Source organism: Heliangelus exortis, chromosome Z, assembly GCF_036169615.1.
Source record: "Heliangelus exortis chromosome Z, bHelExo1.hap1, whole genome shotgun sequence".
Lineage (NCBI taxonomy): Eukaryota > Metazoa > Chordata > Aves > Apodiformes > Trochilidae > Heliangelus > Heliangelus exortis.
Window position 1 is genome coordinate 21,094,340 of NC_092454.1, and position 17,048 is coordinate 21,111,387.

The window sequence follows — 17,048 nt, forward strand, 5'->3', positions numbered from 1 at the left end:
TCATCCTGAAAAGACTATTCCTGTTGAGTTTTTTTTCATTTTCCAAAGTAGCAGGATAAAACACAGAAAGCTGGAGTTAAACTTGCTGGCTGGTGAAAACCAGTGCACCAACAGCACATAGAAAGCAGAGTGTTAGTGCTCACAGAAAGACCACTAGCAAGGCTTGTAGGTTTCACTTCCATGTGACCTCAAACACCATGTTTTCCTTACAAAGGTGCAGCCCCACATGCCAATACATGTTTGTAATTCTTGAATTAAAACATTAAACAGATTAAGATTCAGAATAAGTTTTGTAAGGCTAAATCTCAGCTGGAGATACCAAAAGTTAATGCTAGCAGAGGTTTTGAAGTACAAGAAATCTCTGCACAGGTCTTAATCTAACTCCTAACTGTCAGGTTGCAGAGAGATGCGTGGGGACCCAAAAGGTGCAGAAGAAAGGAACAAGGTTGTGAAAGGGTATTGCTGATAGCCATTGACCAGCAAACAAGTTTAGGTTAGAGAAAGAGGGATCTAAGTCAGCTAGAACTTTTCAGGTGAAGAAAGAGGCAGCTGAGATGCATGCAGTCACAAGGGTTTTGAAAAAGGCAAAGTGCAATTGGTGGTACGCCAACTCTTTAATACAACAGCCAGACAACATTAAAAGAAGGTATTAGGAGTAAACACCAAACAGGAGGTAGTTTCTTACACAGTTTGTAGTCAAAACCACAGACCTCCCTGCAAAGCAATGTCATGGTAACCAAAATTCTATGGGAGCTAAAACGAAAGGTGAACAACCTCCACAGATAAAAATCCACAGCTTATCTAGGAATGCTCTCATTCATGAAGTTTCATGCTGAACTATTCCCAGGAAATCTGCTGACAGCCACAACCATGTACATGCTTCTGGACTAAACCAGCCCTGCGTCTAAATCAGTGCAGCCAGCCATTCTTTCCTGCTACCTGGGCTTTGGCACAGCACTGGAACAGGCAGACCTCTGCTCACTACCAGCCAGACAGCCCTTGACAGCAGTGCTCCCCACACATTCACCCTAGAGATTCATCAAAAGATGCCAGGGTACCACAGACTCACTGTGCTGTTCCCAGCACTGCGGGATGTGTTTATCAGGAGCAGCCTCCCAGGAAGCAGAAAGATTGGAAAGAGCAAAACTGAAAGGGCAGAGATACCATCAGAGCTGTTCTCCTTGCTCAAAGGCATACTTCCCAAAAGTTCAGTGTCTGATGAGAGCCTCAGTTCAGATATGAAGCAAAAGAGTTGCTGCTTAAAAAAAGGCATGGGAACAGTGACAAAAAAATGATGCCTTAGCAGCAGTATCAAGCAGTTGCAGGTAAATTTTGCTTTCAGTCTGTTTTTCAGCTGCACTTGAAATTTTCTACCCTTAAAGATATGTTTGTGTTGTTGTTCAGTTGAAGTTGCTAGGAAGCAGTCAGCTGCTAACACTGAATTAGATGCTTTTTATTATGCAAAGGCTGATGCTGTCTGAGCTGTAACTGCATGAATGTAAACAGCATATTAATTCAAAGTCTGTATGATTACACTTTACCATTAAACATCACTCAGAATTTTCTGTTTGCCAAGTCAGTGATCTTGATGCATGCTGTACGGACCTCTGGATGTCTAGGCATTATTTCCAATGCATGTGCAAGAATCAAAGCAAGCCCATTGAGAGGCAGACTTCAGCTCACTGCATAAACCATCATGTTCTTAGATGAAAAACATAGAGACAGAAAAAGAGATCCAAATTATGTAACAAAGCCCTGGTGTGAGTACTTTTCCTGTTCTATGTCGAACAGCATTGGGATGGGGGATTCATTTATGAAAAATTCCACAAAGACAGTATCTTTTCTTCAGTGGCACATGTACTAGAAATTCTGCATTTACTTTTTTTGTTCAGGATGTTCTGAGTATATTTAATAAACTGACAGACTGCTTCTTTTCATCAGGTACTGTGCTTCCATCAGCTTTAGGTATCTCAGATGGAAGAACAATCTTTAGACAGGCTACAGGTATGCCCCACGTGGATTTCAACTGCATGGAAGCTAAAATTCGGATATTCCCAAGTGCCTCACAAGCCTACCAGAAGTTAACCTCTTTATCTTTAAGCAACTACTTTTTTTCCAAAGCCCAAGCCAACATCTGTTGAGACTTGAGAACTTGCAGGGCACATCCTTTCCCATGTGTATAGTACATTCTCCATGTCCAGCTAAGTAATCATTGTTTTCATGGATGCAAGTAAAGGATGGGATATCAGGAGAACTCATCTTCCTTTTTAAAATCAGTATTGCAAATATGGTTTAAATGGTTTATGATTAAACCAGTCTTTACAGCTTAGTTTCACTGCAAAGTACAAGAATAAAAAACTCAAACTCCACACCCAAAACTCAAACCACTTCACACACACAAGCAACTGGAAGAATTTAGATTTGAAAAGCTGTAAAAACCTGTACTTCCTGTGTGGCAGGGGCAAACTGAAGAGCTTCAACACAACAACAGAGCATGACAAAATAAGTTAGATGTAGCTTACTGAACCTTCATGGTTACTTTACACCACAAATTTAAATTATTATTTTTTTAGCTTTTAGTTAAATTTTCTGTCTGATCTTTACTAGGTTTAACAGAAGTTTTCTTGGATAAGAAATATGACTGAAGTTCGATCTGAGCTGTCCTCTCCCTGGTATAGTTGAGGGATAAACTGTAAATCACAGCAACAGATTTCACATAAGCTTCATGCTATCCAGGAGTGCCAGCATCAGCACCTTCTGGCAACTCTGGCCCTGCAAATGGCCAGAAGCCACCAGGTAGTTTCAGCTGTGATAGGAAGGCAAAAGATACCAAAGTTAGTACATCCCCAAGCAGCACAAATTAAGCCAGCCGGCACTCCTGTTCCACTGGTGAAGAAGGTGGTACTTCTTTTTGTCCCATTAGGCCACAGAGAGTCCACAATCTCAGAGGAAAGCTGAAGAAAACCAGAACTTGATGGTGCTAGAACTTGTTTTCTTTTGAGAAAAGGGCTTTCCTGGTAAGGCTTCTTCTGTTAGTGCTGAAATGCAAACATATCCCAGCCTAAGTGCATCTTGTCATCACACTTGGCATTTGTCAAGCCTGGAAGATGTGACTATTGCCCCAGTGATTCTGTTTGAAAACTGTTGTAAAAAATAATGAGGACACTTCAGAGATAAGCCATCTCTCCTGCTATGCCATTTCATGACAACAAGAGAAAGCAAATCCCATTCATTGCTTCTGCAAAAAGGGATTCTTACACTGTGTGGTCTGTGTCCATTGGTTTGTTTCCTTACTGCTCCCAAACTACTGTATCACAGACTCACAAGACGATGGGCTCTCATTCAGTCTTTTCACCAGGAGAAAAAAAAATTGCCCTGGCTATGACCTGAAGCTCCCTGCAAGTGTGCAGAGACCAGTGTGCTTCTGTCTTGGCAGCCCATCCTCAAAAGCCAGATCCAGCCCAAGGTCCTTAGGCTTGGACCAGGAATCACGACTCTAAAAATCTTATTGTACAGTTAGCTAAGCAAGCCCCAGCAAAATACCACACACTTCCTGCTGCCAGAGCTTGTGGCTGAAGTGATTAGTGGAGGTGAAAATGCAAAACTTCTGCTCTGGTGGTCAGTCTGATCCCTGCTGGACAGCCTGATCAAGTGCCCTGGCAGGTTTGTTTGCTGACAGCATCCAGCAATTCAAGCTTCAAGCACTACATAATACCTGAGCTCCTCTGGCTTCTGTTTCAACCCTGTAGCAACCTAGCCCACACCCAGAGGGCTAGCCCTCACCCCACCCTGTTTTTAATCCCAATCCACAACCTGCCATGCTCATCTCTGTGGTACAGAGAATAAGTGCATTTGCATCCCAGGAGCCAGCAGTCTCTGACAGGACAGGCAGCAAGGCACAAACAAGCATCTCAGAGCAAGGAGGGCATACACTCAGAAAAAGCACCTGTAAATATACTGCAGAAGCATTTACTTCAAACAGAGCCATTCCTGAGAGGAAGAGATGCTTAGAATCAGACTGAAAGTGTTGGGCAGGCACTGGTCTCTAACAGCTTTTTCATACCACAGGAGCTTTGCTCCCACCTCTCACCTTGGTATAAACAAGAAAAAAAGGACTGGAAACTGCCTCTCCTACCATGGGTGCCTGAGGACAGGAATATCTTCAAAACAAGATCCAGATATTTATGCTTAAGACACAAATTGCTCAAGGCCTAAGTTTGCCCATCTGGTGCTGCATCTCCAAGGGAGGTGTCAATCACACATCCTCCCCTCTCAGCCATACTTCCAAAAGAGAGGACCTAACCACCAAGATACAAAAAAACATCAAGGCCACGGAGTGATCCTCGGTGGGATCCCTGTGAAATCCCTGCTTCACCACAACCCAGGTACTGCTTTCCATCAGAGACCAACTGCAAGGAAATATCCCTTCATGGAGAACAGGAGGCACATGTCACAAAGCCCAGGGACACTGCTCCCACCTCTTCTGGCTGAGCCTACAAACCTCACACTGATCAACTCGACCAGTGGCTCCACCCTAAGGATCCCAGGCACCCACATCACAGAGCTGACGTGGAGTGGAATACTCTGGCTGGTGGCTGACTGCCCTAACCTTTGAGTTTTGGCAACAGCTCACTGGCTTGCCCAACCTGAGCGGAGGCACAGAAGCTTGGCAGATGGCTCTCCAGTACCCTGGGGACTTGCCTAATGTCACTCTCCAGACCTCATTCCTTTCCTCCCTCCCTCCCTCCCTCCCCCCCTCCTTCTCTTCCTTGTGCTTCCTCCCATCCCAAAGCTACTACCTTGTGCTATCTCTAAATTGCCTTTAAACCAGCACCCAGCAGTGCTGGGATCAGACTCTTGTTCTCTTTCAGGACCCTTTCAATGTAAGAGAAGAACTCAAAAAAGAGATGCATGCACCACCTCAGAAAAAAATCACCCAGGTCTGCCAGGATGTCCCCCCATGCAGTAGGGATTGTTCTGAGCTATCAGCTGTGCTTCATGCACAAGGACAGTTCACCAGGCATGGCCAAAGCATCCTTGCTGTGTGCCAACAGCTGTGTGCAGGGAGAGACTTGTGCAGCCTCAACTACCAACCCCAACACTGAAGCTCCAAGCACATGGCTCAGAGCACACCCATGGAAACAAACACTTGTCCACAGAGATGCCCCATGGAATCAAACCCCAAACCTCTCTTGAATCAAAGATGCAAAACCAAAGGCCAAACTATACTGGTGAGATGTGTTAAAATAAAATAGGAAGGATGATTTTGGGAAAGAAGCTGGAGAAAGGAAATACGCTGAATGCTATTCAGGCCTTTCAGCTACACAACTTGACAAAAGAAAATTAATTCTTGCTGAAACCCAAAAAACAACAGAGCATTCATTAGGATCCTCACCAACGGAGGACCCCTTTCACACACGTAAGTTGTATAATAATTTATCTATCAAGAAATTATCTTTTTTGTTGTTGTTGTACTGAGTTTAGAAGAGAGCTTTGCTAAAGTTTCTTGAAATTGTCTTAAATATCGCCACTACTGCAAAGAATTTCCTTGTACTCTCCTGAGTGATTCAAGGCTGTAATTGAAGGGGAGCATTTGCACAGGGACTTCTAAACGGTTTAACCTCATCTTCTCTCCCACCAAAGGCGTACTCCAAAACCATCATCTTTCGCCTTTACAGTCTGTGTAAATGAACAGACGGGTCAGATAAAGGGGTAGCATTAAAGCTGGTAACATCTGCTGAAACACCAACTGACTGATGAAACAGCATTTGAAGTAGTAGGTATCTTTCTCCAAGCTTAATCAGAAAGGCTTGGATAGTTCTCAGCAGCCTATTACAATTGCTTCAAAAACTGGGTGTGCAACCACCAGTTTCATTAGAAACAGTGCATTTGACATTCTGTTTTAATGGCCTATGCACAGAGAGAATTGAAGTATGACTGAAGCTGCAAAAGGAGTAGTAATTTCACTTGCCTATTACACATCCACCCAAATCACTTCAATGCACAGATGTGCTCTGCCTGAGAAAGTACTAACTGGAACCCTGTGGGAGCCTGGTAATTGCTTATGGCACAGAAACACTGCACCTACATGGGAAGTTAATATGTTTGGTGAGCTTGTGTGACGCTGAAGCTCAATACAACTATGTGTTTATGTTCCTATTAAGAGCCAAAGCTCCAGTCCCTGGTAGCAAAGCCCCTGTGTATGTTTCATGTTCTAAAGCTTCACAACTTTGGTGAATTCATCTTGAACCCACTCCTACCGGGAAAGCTACTACTCAGCCAAAGATGCTCTTTTTTTAACACCTCGTTTAATAAGAGAATTTGGTATGATTAAGGAGCCCTTTCAGTGCAGCAACACTGCTGATTTGTTATACAGACAACTTACACAGAGACAGAAGCAAAACCAACCGTACGGGACGCAGGTCGCAGCCCTAGGGTGGGAGTCCGGGTGCAGCCTCCCGGGTTCCCTTAAGGAAGTGTGAAAAAAAGGAGAAAAAAATTGAAGGAGTTAAAAGAAAAGGAAAAAGAAAAGCGGAAAAGGGAGAAATAAAAGCGGAAAAGGAAGAAATAAAAGGGGAGAAGGGAGAAATACGAGACGAAAAGTGAAAGAAAGAGACTGGAAAATAAAAGGGAAAAGAGAAGTGAGAGGGACAAGAAAAAGGAACAAAAAAAGTAAATGGAAACAAGGAAAAAGAGCAAGAAAAATAAAGGGGGAAAATAAAAGAGGCAAGGAAAAAGAGAGGCAGAAGTAAATTAAAGGAAGAAGTGCCCCCGGCTGAGCGCACCCCCGCACGGGTACATGCCGCCCCTTACCGCACCGCCGGCTCTTTCCATCTCCCATCGCCGGCCGCGGACGACCGCAGCCACCCTCCCGCGAGGCCGTGCCGACACGGCCCGTTCTGTACCACGCCGCGCCGCGTCGTGCCGAGCTGAGCTGTACCGCGCCGTGCGGCGCCGGGCCGGGCCCGGCCGTGGCGCCCTGCCGGCCCGCAGGGCCGGCGTCAGAGCCAGGCAGCGCGGCGGCGGGCGGCCCCCAGCACGGTAGGCGCGCCGCGAGCGACTGCGGGAGCAGCTCCGCAGCGGGCCGGGAGGAGGGGGCTGGACGGCGGGGCCGGGCCCGGCGGGGAGGGACTGGGGGAGGGGGGGGGGCTGCCCAGGAGTGGAGGGAAGCTGAGGCTGGGGCGGGGGATAGAACGCAAGGGAACGGGAATGGCGTACAGCATGTGCTTCACAAAAATACATATATAAAAAAAAATTTAAAAATAATAATAATAATAAAAAATTCAGGATTAGCGAAAGCAGCAGAGTGAAAAACACAACCCAGACTGTGTCCACAGCAACGGTGCTGGGAGGTACACATCCAAAGCCCACAGGGGCCAGGACATGCTGTACTCGATTCTGCTCCTAAATCCTTCAGTGCAGCTCACAGTTGGTAAATAATTAAATAAATAAACGAACAAACAACCAAAACCATAGTAAAAGTCTGTTCAAGCAGCGGGGCTTTCCTTCCAAGCCCAGCTTTAAATAATAAAAGAACACAGATGTCTTCAGAGTAACGTCATCTGAACGTTCAAAACTGATTTTTCTTTTTCTTTTTTTTCTTTTTCTTTTTTTTTTTTTTTTTTTTATTTTCACTGCTCACTGGAAATCCTCTTGCATTGCAGTGTTTCTAAGCACGCAGTTACATTAACAACACGCGTATCTCCCAGTCTGGAGAAAGAAGGATGTTAATTTCTCTACTTTCAGATTATTTGTGTTTTGTTCACTAGCAGTTGAAAAGTTTGGAGGTTTTTTTTCCTAACCCACCAAAACTGAGTAGTTGCTTGGAGGGTTTTCTGGAGCAACCTGGAACAAGGACCAGGATTCACTAAGCATGTTATGTTTGCTTCTTCCCCTGCACTGGATAACACCACTTTGTGTGAGGTGAAAGGCAAGGTTATTCCAGCTGCTTTCCTATTACGAAAGGCTTCGGACAGCCCCGGTGGTAGAAGTGCATCACTATGAAGTCACTGGCAGAAGTGTACCACACCCGGGCAAAACAGCATCTCTGCGGTAGAGGAGAAAAGTGTTGCCCTGCCTTGTTCCCCATCTGCCTGCTGGCTCACGGTCTGAGCCACGCTGCACCATGGGTCAACCTCAGCCTTTCAGTTCTCCCTTACCATAAGAAAAAAACAAAAAAACCCGAGCAAAACAACAACAACAAAATAAACAACACCCAATAAACATTCCTGGCAGGGTAAAGGTAAACGGTAAGTGAAGGCATAGAGCATAATGCACACTGCCCTGGAGTTTTCCCTGTTTGTCAGTAAGACAGGGTAGCAGCACCATCCCTCTGCTCTTCCAGCTCCTCTAAAGGCTCCATCCAGCAGCATCTCCCTGTGCTCTTCCCAAGAGGGCTGCAGCAAGCATAGCTCACCCTGTTCTACCTAACCTAAACCTTTCATTCTTACCAACTCCAGCTCCATATCTAACAAGCAGTGGTGCTCCTGCTTTCTGTCCATGCCACTCTGAAGGAGACCACACTCCTCCATCACCTAGGTGCCTCAGGCTTGGTGTACCCTATATCTCAGAAGGCATCCCACTCTTCCCCTACCACTTCCCCTCTCCCTGTCTCAAGCCTCCCACCTTCTCCCCAGCACCACAAGCCATGCTCACCCAAGAATCCCAGGAGCTTCTAGTCATTTCTGTCTTCTGGGATGGAAACCTGGCTTTCCAGACCCCAGAATGGCTGACACTGGTCCCAAGAGCCCATGTATCTATGGCAAATGGGTGCCATGGTCTGCAGTGCCTCAGCAGGGCAGGGTGCTGAGGGTCTTCACCCCTCTCCTCCAGCCAGGGCTGCCATGTCATGCATGTTTTTAGCCTCAGCAGGGATTTGTTTCAGGCTCTTCTGAGGCCCCAGGAGCCAGTGCAGGCTCACAGGCTGCAGATTCCCCATCTGTGCCACATGTGACCTTGCTAATTCAGTGGAAAAAGAAACCAGCTACTGCCTGGGTCTCTGAGGAAGTGATGTGTGCTCTGCCTCTCTCCACCCCGGCACGTCTGAGGTAACACTGCTGTGGGCTAGGAGGCAGCTGGGAGCAAAAGCTAGAGTTTGAGATGAGGGAAGGAGCTGACCCTTGCAAGGCAGCTGCCCATTGCGCAGCTCTGGGCACCTATGTGGCTGCTGCAGCTACTGCACTCTAATTTGGTGCATTTTTACTTCCTATTTTTGCTCAGTTGACAAGAATTTGACCTTTTCTTTCTGATCCAGGCATCTGGCCTGAGTCATCCAAAAACTTCTGGGCTTCTGGGAATATGCTGTGCCATAGGACTGGAAGAAGAGAGCATTTGCTAGCCTCAGGAAGGATGATCCTGTGAGCCTCTGCCAGGCTGGCATCTAGCTGTTGGTTTGCTTTACTGCAAAGGGTGGTGATGGGCATGCTGAGATTTGTACAAGGGAAGGCAGTATTTCTTACACCATCAGTCATTGCTTTCTGCACATTACTATGAACAGACAATCAGAAAAGAAATGAGGTGGCTTTGCTGCATTTATGAAGGAAATTTGTAGTTTTTGTCCAAAGGCTTGATTTAGTTATATCAAAAAAACAATTGCAGCAAAAACTGACATGAAAACTAGTGTGAGCCCTAGTTATGAGGGCTTGTCACACAAACACTCTTTGTTGGGTTAGCAGCTGACTACATGGCAGGGTGCAGAGCATTGTAGTCAACAGAGTTAAATCCAGTTGGTGACTGATCACCAGTCTTGTTCCCCAGGGCTCGGTTTTGGGGCCAGTCCTGTTCAATATCTTCATTAATGAGCTAGATGAGAGGACTGAGGGCTTCCTGAGTAGGTTTGCAGATGACACCAAGTTGGGTGGGAGTGTTGATCTGCTTGAGAGTAGGAAGACTGCAAAGGGACCTGGACAGGCTGGACCATAAGGTCAGTAATATTACGTTTAACAACTCCAAGAGCTATGTCCTGCACTTCAGTCACAACAATCCCATGCAATGTTACACACTAGGGGAGGAGTGGCTGGAAAGCTCCCCAGTAGAAAAGGACCTGGTTGATACTGGGCTGAATATGAGCCAACAAGGCGAACATCCTGGCTTGTATCAGGAATAGTCTGGCCATCAGAAGAAGGGAAGCATTCATGTCCCTGTACTGGGCATTGGTGAGGCCACACTTCAAATACTACGCTCAGTTCTGGGCCCCTCACTATACAACAAACATTGAGCTGCTGGAGTGAGCGTGGCAACCAAGGCGGCAAAGGGTTTGGAGAACAAGTCCTTTGGGGAGAGGCTGAGGGAACTGGAAATGTTTAGTTTGGAGAAGAATGGAGACAGTGCTCTCTACAACTACCTAAAAGGAGGCTGCAGGGAGGTGGATGCTGGCCTCTTTTCTCAAGTGAACAATGATAGGACTAGAGGAAATGGCCCTAGATTTCCTCCCTAGAGGAAAGGGAGGTTTAGACTAGATGTGAGGAAGAATTTCTTTACTGAGAGTAGTCAGGAATTGGAATGGGCTGCCCAGGGACATGGTGAAGTCATCATCCCTGGCAGTATTTAAAGAGCATGAAGATGATATGCTCAGGACATGCTCACATGCAATGAGCTTAGACGTCTTTTCCAGCTGTGGCAATTCTGTGATTCTGTGATTTACAGGTAGTAATGTCAGGGCATGAAGGACAGCTGGATCTCACAGTTTGATTAAGGGGGTGTTGTGTGAGAAGTGGCCAAGGCAGTTGCTGTGATATTTTGGGGAGCAGAGTCTTGCAAAGCCAGTGGTGCTCTGGTAATCCTATCAGCTGAGATTGCTTTGATACTGATATTGAAAATACAAGTCTGGGTATGTTGTGTAGCAAAATTGGGTCCCAAGGCAATAAAATAATTATGATGGATTAGATGTTTGCAAGGAGTATTGGGTGGAATACAGAGGTCAGGAAACAGGAAAATGGTAAGTTACACAGCACCAAGGGGCTGCCAGGGTATGCCCATCAAGAAGCCCCACACTTGATCACTAGAGCAGGGCAGCAAACCAAACTCCTTTTTCTGCCCATACCACATGGTTACAATAGGGGATCATAGATTGCCTTCCCTCGCCAGTAGGACAGCAGCTGGGTCCAAGCATATACTGTCAGAGCAGTAGCTGTCCCAGGCAGCTGGATGCTTCCCACCTCTTCCTAAGACAAATATTAATGATCTGAGTCAAAAATCATGGTTGAAAATACTTTCTTTCACCACCCCCCCCCCTCAGGAAAAGAAAAAAAATAGCCATGTGCTGTAAAGAATAACAAATACATAAACTCTGTGGTCTGTTGCCTATAAAGGTGCTCTCTTGCTCATTATTCTCCTCTCACAGCAAGATGAGATGAGCACAGGAAATTCACTTTATTTATTCCTCCTCATTCAAAAGGCAAAAAACCACATGTAAGCCATCATCCAGGTACTCACCAGAAAAAGCCTCAGGACATTGCATTTCAAATCACATAAAGATTCTCTCCTTCCATAAACAAGAAGGCAGCTAGCAATAAAATAAAGTAAAATAAAAATTATTATTAAAAACCCCAAACAGAAATACCATTATCCCCAGATGGAAAGACTGAGTTTATAATTTATTGGATTTTCCTATGCGCCTGCATTTTTTTTTGGTGCATCTGGCAAAACATTTTTTTCCTTGTTTTACTCAGTAAAGCAGAGCCACCATCAAACTCCTTTCTTTCTAAACTAATATGTAACAACACAATATGCAACAGCAGATTTGGATGTAAGGTGCAGAGTAGGAAACAAGTGGCCATGTGCAAGGAGTGTAACCTTTCAATTATTTCTTAAGAAGAGTCAGATAGCACTAATAAATGGCCAGGTTGACAGCCATGGCAGGGAATGGGTTAAAGCAAACACAGGCTAGTTGGCTGGCATTGCTGTGAGGAGGGGGTATTCTGCAAGCTGTGCCAGCACCATTGTTCTTCACTTGGCTCTTTTCTTGCAGTTTGTCAGACTGGGTTGGCCTCCCACCCAAAGTTCCTGTAAACCTCCCTTTTAGGGATTAACTGTACTGTGTCTTGCTTCTACTGTTGAGAGTCTTGACATGCCTATGACTAGTAATATAATACAGAAATGTAATATGTCCAGATTTTCCATATATTGTCTCCAGAGATTTCCCTTCCCTCCCTCCTCCATCTGACATGTTCCTTGGGAGTAAAAGAAGTTAGTGATACTGCCTGCCTGGGGAACCCTATAACTGGCCAAAATTAGAGCATTTGGTGAGAAATCTTAGAGACTTGTTGTTCTACCTATCAGACTTCGGGTATCTCTACTTTGACTTCTATCTCCAAACAACAGGGAGAGCACAGGTACCTCCCCTGCTGGCCAAGTCTTTAGACATCTTCATATTAGCCAAGACAAATTGAAGGACACAGAAAAACTTGCTGAAATGTCCTTGTTTTGGAAGGTTCATGGTTACATCTCAGGTCTCTGCTGTCACCTCTTCTTTTAATCTTAACCTTTTCTGTTCCTCATCTCTAGTATATCTCTCTTTTTGGCCTCCTCTTCAGCAAAGGGATGCAGGGTCCTCAAATCACCTCATCTGCAGTGGGTGTACACCGTCTAAGCAGGCCACCAGTGAAATACATGAGTACCATCCCCTATCCAGCAAACAGACACAGCTCCTGGGAGTTTGTAGATTGATGAGCCCACAGCAGGGACAGGTCATTAAATCTTTTCCTTGATGACTCCTTCTGAAAGTGTCAGCCCTGTGCATCATGTGTCAGCTAGTGGCCCCGCTGAGTGAAGAAGCCCAGGAAGGATTCCAGCCAGGTTGAGGCTGGCCATGCACCCCCAAAAGTGATGGAGAAATAGTCAGTTACCCTGGGCTGCAAGTCCTACTGCAGAGTGCTGCTTCTGGTTTTCCCCAATACTAAGGGTACAAGCCAGCTATCCCTCTGGGTGGAAGAAAATCCTCCATCCTGCTCCTGACAGGGAAGCAAAAGGTCAGGTCTAGGAGATCAGGATGCACCAGCAGTGGGAACATCAACAGTGGAGGCAGTGAAATAAAATTTCAGACAGTTTCCAGGAACTGAGAGTTCTTATTGTGGCTGTATCTGTGCTAGGGATCAAATCACCAAGACTCCTTTCTTTTCCACAGCTTGCCACATAAAGGGTAAAGGAGAGAATCACAGGTTTGGTTTATTTGCATAAATATTTAAATATTTTTTTGTACTCACATCTTCCTGTAAAGTCCCACTCTAGAGTTTTCTACTTTTCTTGTGTGTCTTTCTCCTGCTGAAGATGGTTCAGACTTGTCTGAGACTGAACACCAGATATAAAACCAGTTAGAGGTGAGGGGAAGGGAATATTTATTCAATAAACTTTTTGGGTTTTGGTAGGCTAAACAGCAGCTTTTAACAGCACTATCAGTGCCTGGAAAAACAGAGCCAGAAAAGGACTTCTGCAGCTATAACTATGTCTACACTGACATGCAACAAGCATCCTTCAGAGTAATGAATACAGAAGGAACATGACTCCTCTGTTCATCATTCCTCTGGCCTCCTCAAAATGAGATCAGTATGGCTTGCGACTCTGTGACATTCATACAACAGCCACTGCCTGAAATGCTGCAGCCAAAGAAGGAACTGAGAAGAAACATACTAACGAGACCAGCATCCTCTGCTCAAACAGAGCTGCAATGGATGTGAACAACAAAAACCTAGCAACGGCCAGATGCATCCATACACTTTTCCCAGGCAGCTCTCAGCAAGACAAGAGGGCACGGTCTCAAGTTGTGCTGGGGGAGGTTTAGGTTGGACATTAGAAAGAATTTCTTTACTGAGAGGGTGATCAAGCATTGGAATGGGCTGCCCCGGGAAGTGGTGGATTCTCCATCCCTGGAGATATCTAAAAAGAGACTGGATGTGGCACTCAGTGCCATGGGCTGGGAACTGCAGCGGTAGTGGATCAAGGGTTGGACCTTTTGCTGAGGTCCCTTCCAACCCAGCCAATTCTATGGTTCTATGATATTGCTCCCCAGTCTCTGAGTAAGCATCAGCCACAAACGAGGTGTGGAAGGTTAAGTGGTGACCTTATAAGCACATTTCACTGTGTCGCTGAATCAGAAAACTGGAGCTAAAGCTAAAGAATGCTCAACCCAGAAGTATCATGTGTCCAGTCAGAGCATGATACCAGAGACAGCCACTCTCACGGTGCAGCACAATGGTAACAGATGCCTTTGCATTGTGGGGGGCTCTATAACCAGGTACAGGGGGGCAGTGTGTGTTTATGTAGTACAGTGCTTCCTCCTTCTGTAGCTGGTTTTCTGGGGCAGCCTGTCACACAAGCTGCACAGCCTCCTGGGCTACCATCAGCCTTCAGTCATCTGAAGAGATGGAAAGCCCTAGGAGGGCAAGAACACCAATGAGGACAGAGCAAGAAGAGAGGCATAGTTTTGCATCAGGTGACAGGGAGTATATGTCTGGCATTACCCACTGATTCTAGATAGATAAGAGGCTACCAAGGGAAGAATCCTGTCCTCTTTTCTTACAAATCTACTCCAGCTTCCAGACCCCAGACTTCATTTTAAATTGTTTTTCTGTCTTGCATGCCCACACACCAACCTCAGCATGCATCGTCTAAATTTCCAACCTCCTAGGTACCACCCCACTTCCTCACAGCCAGCCCCATACCTACCTCTTACAATACTGGCCTCCTACAGCACCCCAAAACAGAGGCTATCAACCTTGCTGCGCTGCTGCTGTATACCACTGCTGTATACTACTGGGAAAGGGTCCCAGCATCACAGCCCTATGTCCCTAGTCTCATGCAGTCTACCTCCCCAGCAAACATTTCTCATCTTCTGATTATTCTTTCCCCAAGTAATTAATTCCTTCCTGTCCCTGTCCCTGTCCCTGTCCCTGTCCCTGTCCCTGTCCCTGTCCAGAAACCAACCCTCCATCAGTGAAATGGGCACACAGACTTGAACATTCAACATTACTTGAAGCATCAAGAAAGCTGTAGGACATTCCCATGCATCCCACTCTTGTTTGCATCCACCATCTGGCAGTTGTGTGAAACGCCACATCTAATCAGGGCCACCCTGTGCAGACAGAATGGTGTAAACAGGATAAATAATTTTCCATTTGAGCTTTTTTCCTACATTTTCCCCCCAGACAAACTGCTGCTATCACCTTTGCTCTCCCCCACCTTTTATCTCAGCCATACTGTTCCATCAAAAACTGGATAAAACAGCTCGTGCCTGCTCTTGTGCTATAGACCTAAGCATTTTTTTTTCACCATTTCCATACAACTCCCTCTGCACCCCCAGGCAGATATACTAAAAGCCTGGCTAGCAGGCTATGCAGCATCTCCTTTCTTCTCCCCACTTCCTCTCCCAGATGCAGAAGGCATGAAATGAACAAAACAATAACGTAGCACAGAGATACAGTGTCCTCCAAAGAGAGTTTTATCTGAACAACTGAAGATGTTGATGGGTATTTCCCGTAATTTCTCAGTCACTACCTTTCACCATCTCCATGTGGATCAAATGTCTACAGGTGAAACAGATATGCTGCTCCTGACTCTCTCAAGTTACAAAATCCTTCTTTATTCTGTTTCTAAAAGCCTCTTTTTTTTTCCTTCAGCATCATACTTTTTACAACTCCATCAAACCAGCTTTACAGATCCACAGCTATCTCAAGATGAAATCCACATCCATGGTCAGCCCAAGGGAAAAAGCCACCTACTCCAAACAATATGTATTCCAACCCCTCACCATTCTTTTCCATTTATATTTTTAAATTAGGATGCTGTATTTTTCACAGCTGGTACAGAAGCAACATGCTATTTTCTTCCCTTCCTTTGATGTCAGAAAGACTCATCTTGTGGCTTGAAGAGCTAGCTGGATTCCTGTTTTCTGAGAGAGGCCAAGGATGTATGGTGAGGAAGTGATACCTATCTGAGATAGCTGTGGGAGACAGAAGCTTGGTTCAAAGCCTTCTGGAGCCAGTGGAAGAATATCCCTAACTGCTTTGGCTTTGGAGTCTCCCCTGCTTCCAAAAGCTTTAGGTTCTTCCTAAACTTTTATTTCCAATGGCAGTCTCAAAGGAAATATTTGGTCCGATTCTGAGCTTGCTGAGCACATTCAACCTTTACTGTTTTGAGCAGGTGGCAAATAGCTGTGCTCACTATAAGGCTGCTGTGCAAGTGTTTTCAAATGCACAACAAACAATTCATAATTACAGTTTTTCATACTGACAGACTTCTCTGAAGTCCAGAGAGCACGCATTAATTTATCCTCCTACATCACCTGTCAAAAAGGCAAACCCTAGCAATCTTACTTCTCAAATGAAACAACTGAAGTAGAGAAGTTAAATTACATGATCAAAGCACAGATGCATGTGAGTATTAAAGTCAATATGAGAAGCTGTTCTTTGCATGGCAATAAACCAAATGTCTTTCAGCTTCATGCCTCGGTCCCTACTAAACATATGGTTCAGTCCCACTGAACATAGCCACATACATAAAATTAGGCAGGCACACAACTGCTGATCTCAAGAGTCACATTTTTAGATGCTGGTCAAGCACGGTGCTGAAGCATGAACTCTAGTGCAATTACCATATTTAAGTCACCACTAAATAGCCAGAGAGCCTAGCTGTCTCAGTAGTGATCTCTACTGAACTGAGCCCTCAGGGAGGGCCTGGATTTCCCTGTGTTGACTAGTTTGAGCTGTTTGCACTGGGTGAAAGAGAATTATATGATGAGGCACTCAGGTGTATCCATCCCTCCATCCTCCCTGAATGAAGAACACCTTTCAATCAGTGACTTCAGATTAATGAACCCAAATCACATCTTGGATTTGAGTCTGAGGGTATTATCTGGGCTGCATGGGTCATTTTTACCTATTTTTGCAAGTCACTATTTGTCAAAGTGTTAGCAGCTACCTTGATACCAACAGAAGATCACTGTTCTTTGTAGGTAAAATACAAAGGTCCAGCTTTTCCAAAGAACTCATGCAGCAGATCTTTAGACACACCTAAAGGAGTCAGATGTATTTGTACTGGAGCTGAGCAACAGCCAA

General features: G+C 45.3%; 1 protein-coding gene across 11 annotated transcripts in view; it reads right to left on the reverse strand.

Annotated features, from left to right (window-relative positions):
• The window catches only part of PSD3 (pleckstrin and Sec7 domain containing 3), a 140,678-nt gene that overhangs the window by 106,816 nt on the left and 16,814 nt on the right, over positions 1–17,048 (reverse strand). For 4 of the 11 annotated variants that reach the window (XM_071730603.1, XM_071730601.1, XM_071730602.1 and 1 more), the window contains exon 1: positions 6,814–7,257. In XM_071730603.1, the coding sequence (XP_071586704.1) occupies positions 6,814–7,242 (429 nt within the window). In that variant the 5' untranslated portion in view covers positions 7,243–7,257. Of the gene's footprint in view, positions 1–6,813; positions 7,258–11,041; positions 11,183–11,433; positions 11,504–14,965; positions 15,068–17,048 lie in introns of those variants that run through there. The other 7 variants (XM_071730604.1, XM_071730610.1, XM_071730609.1 and 4 more) reach the window with 5 other exon arrangements.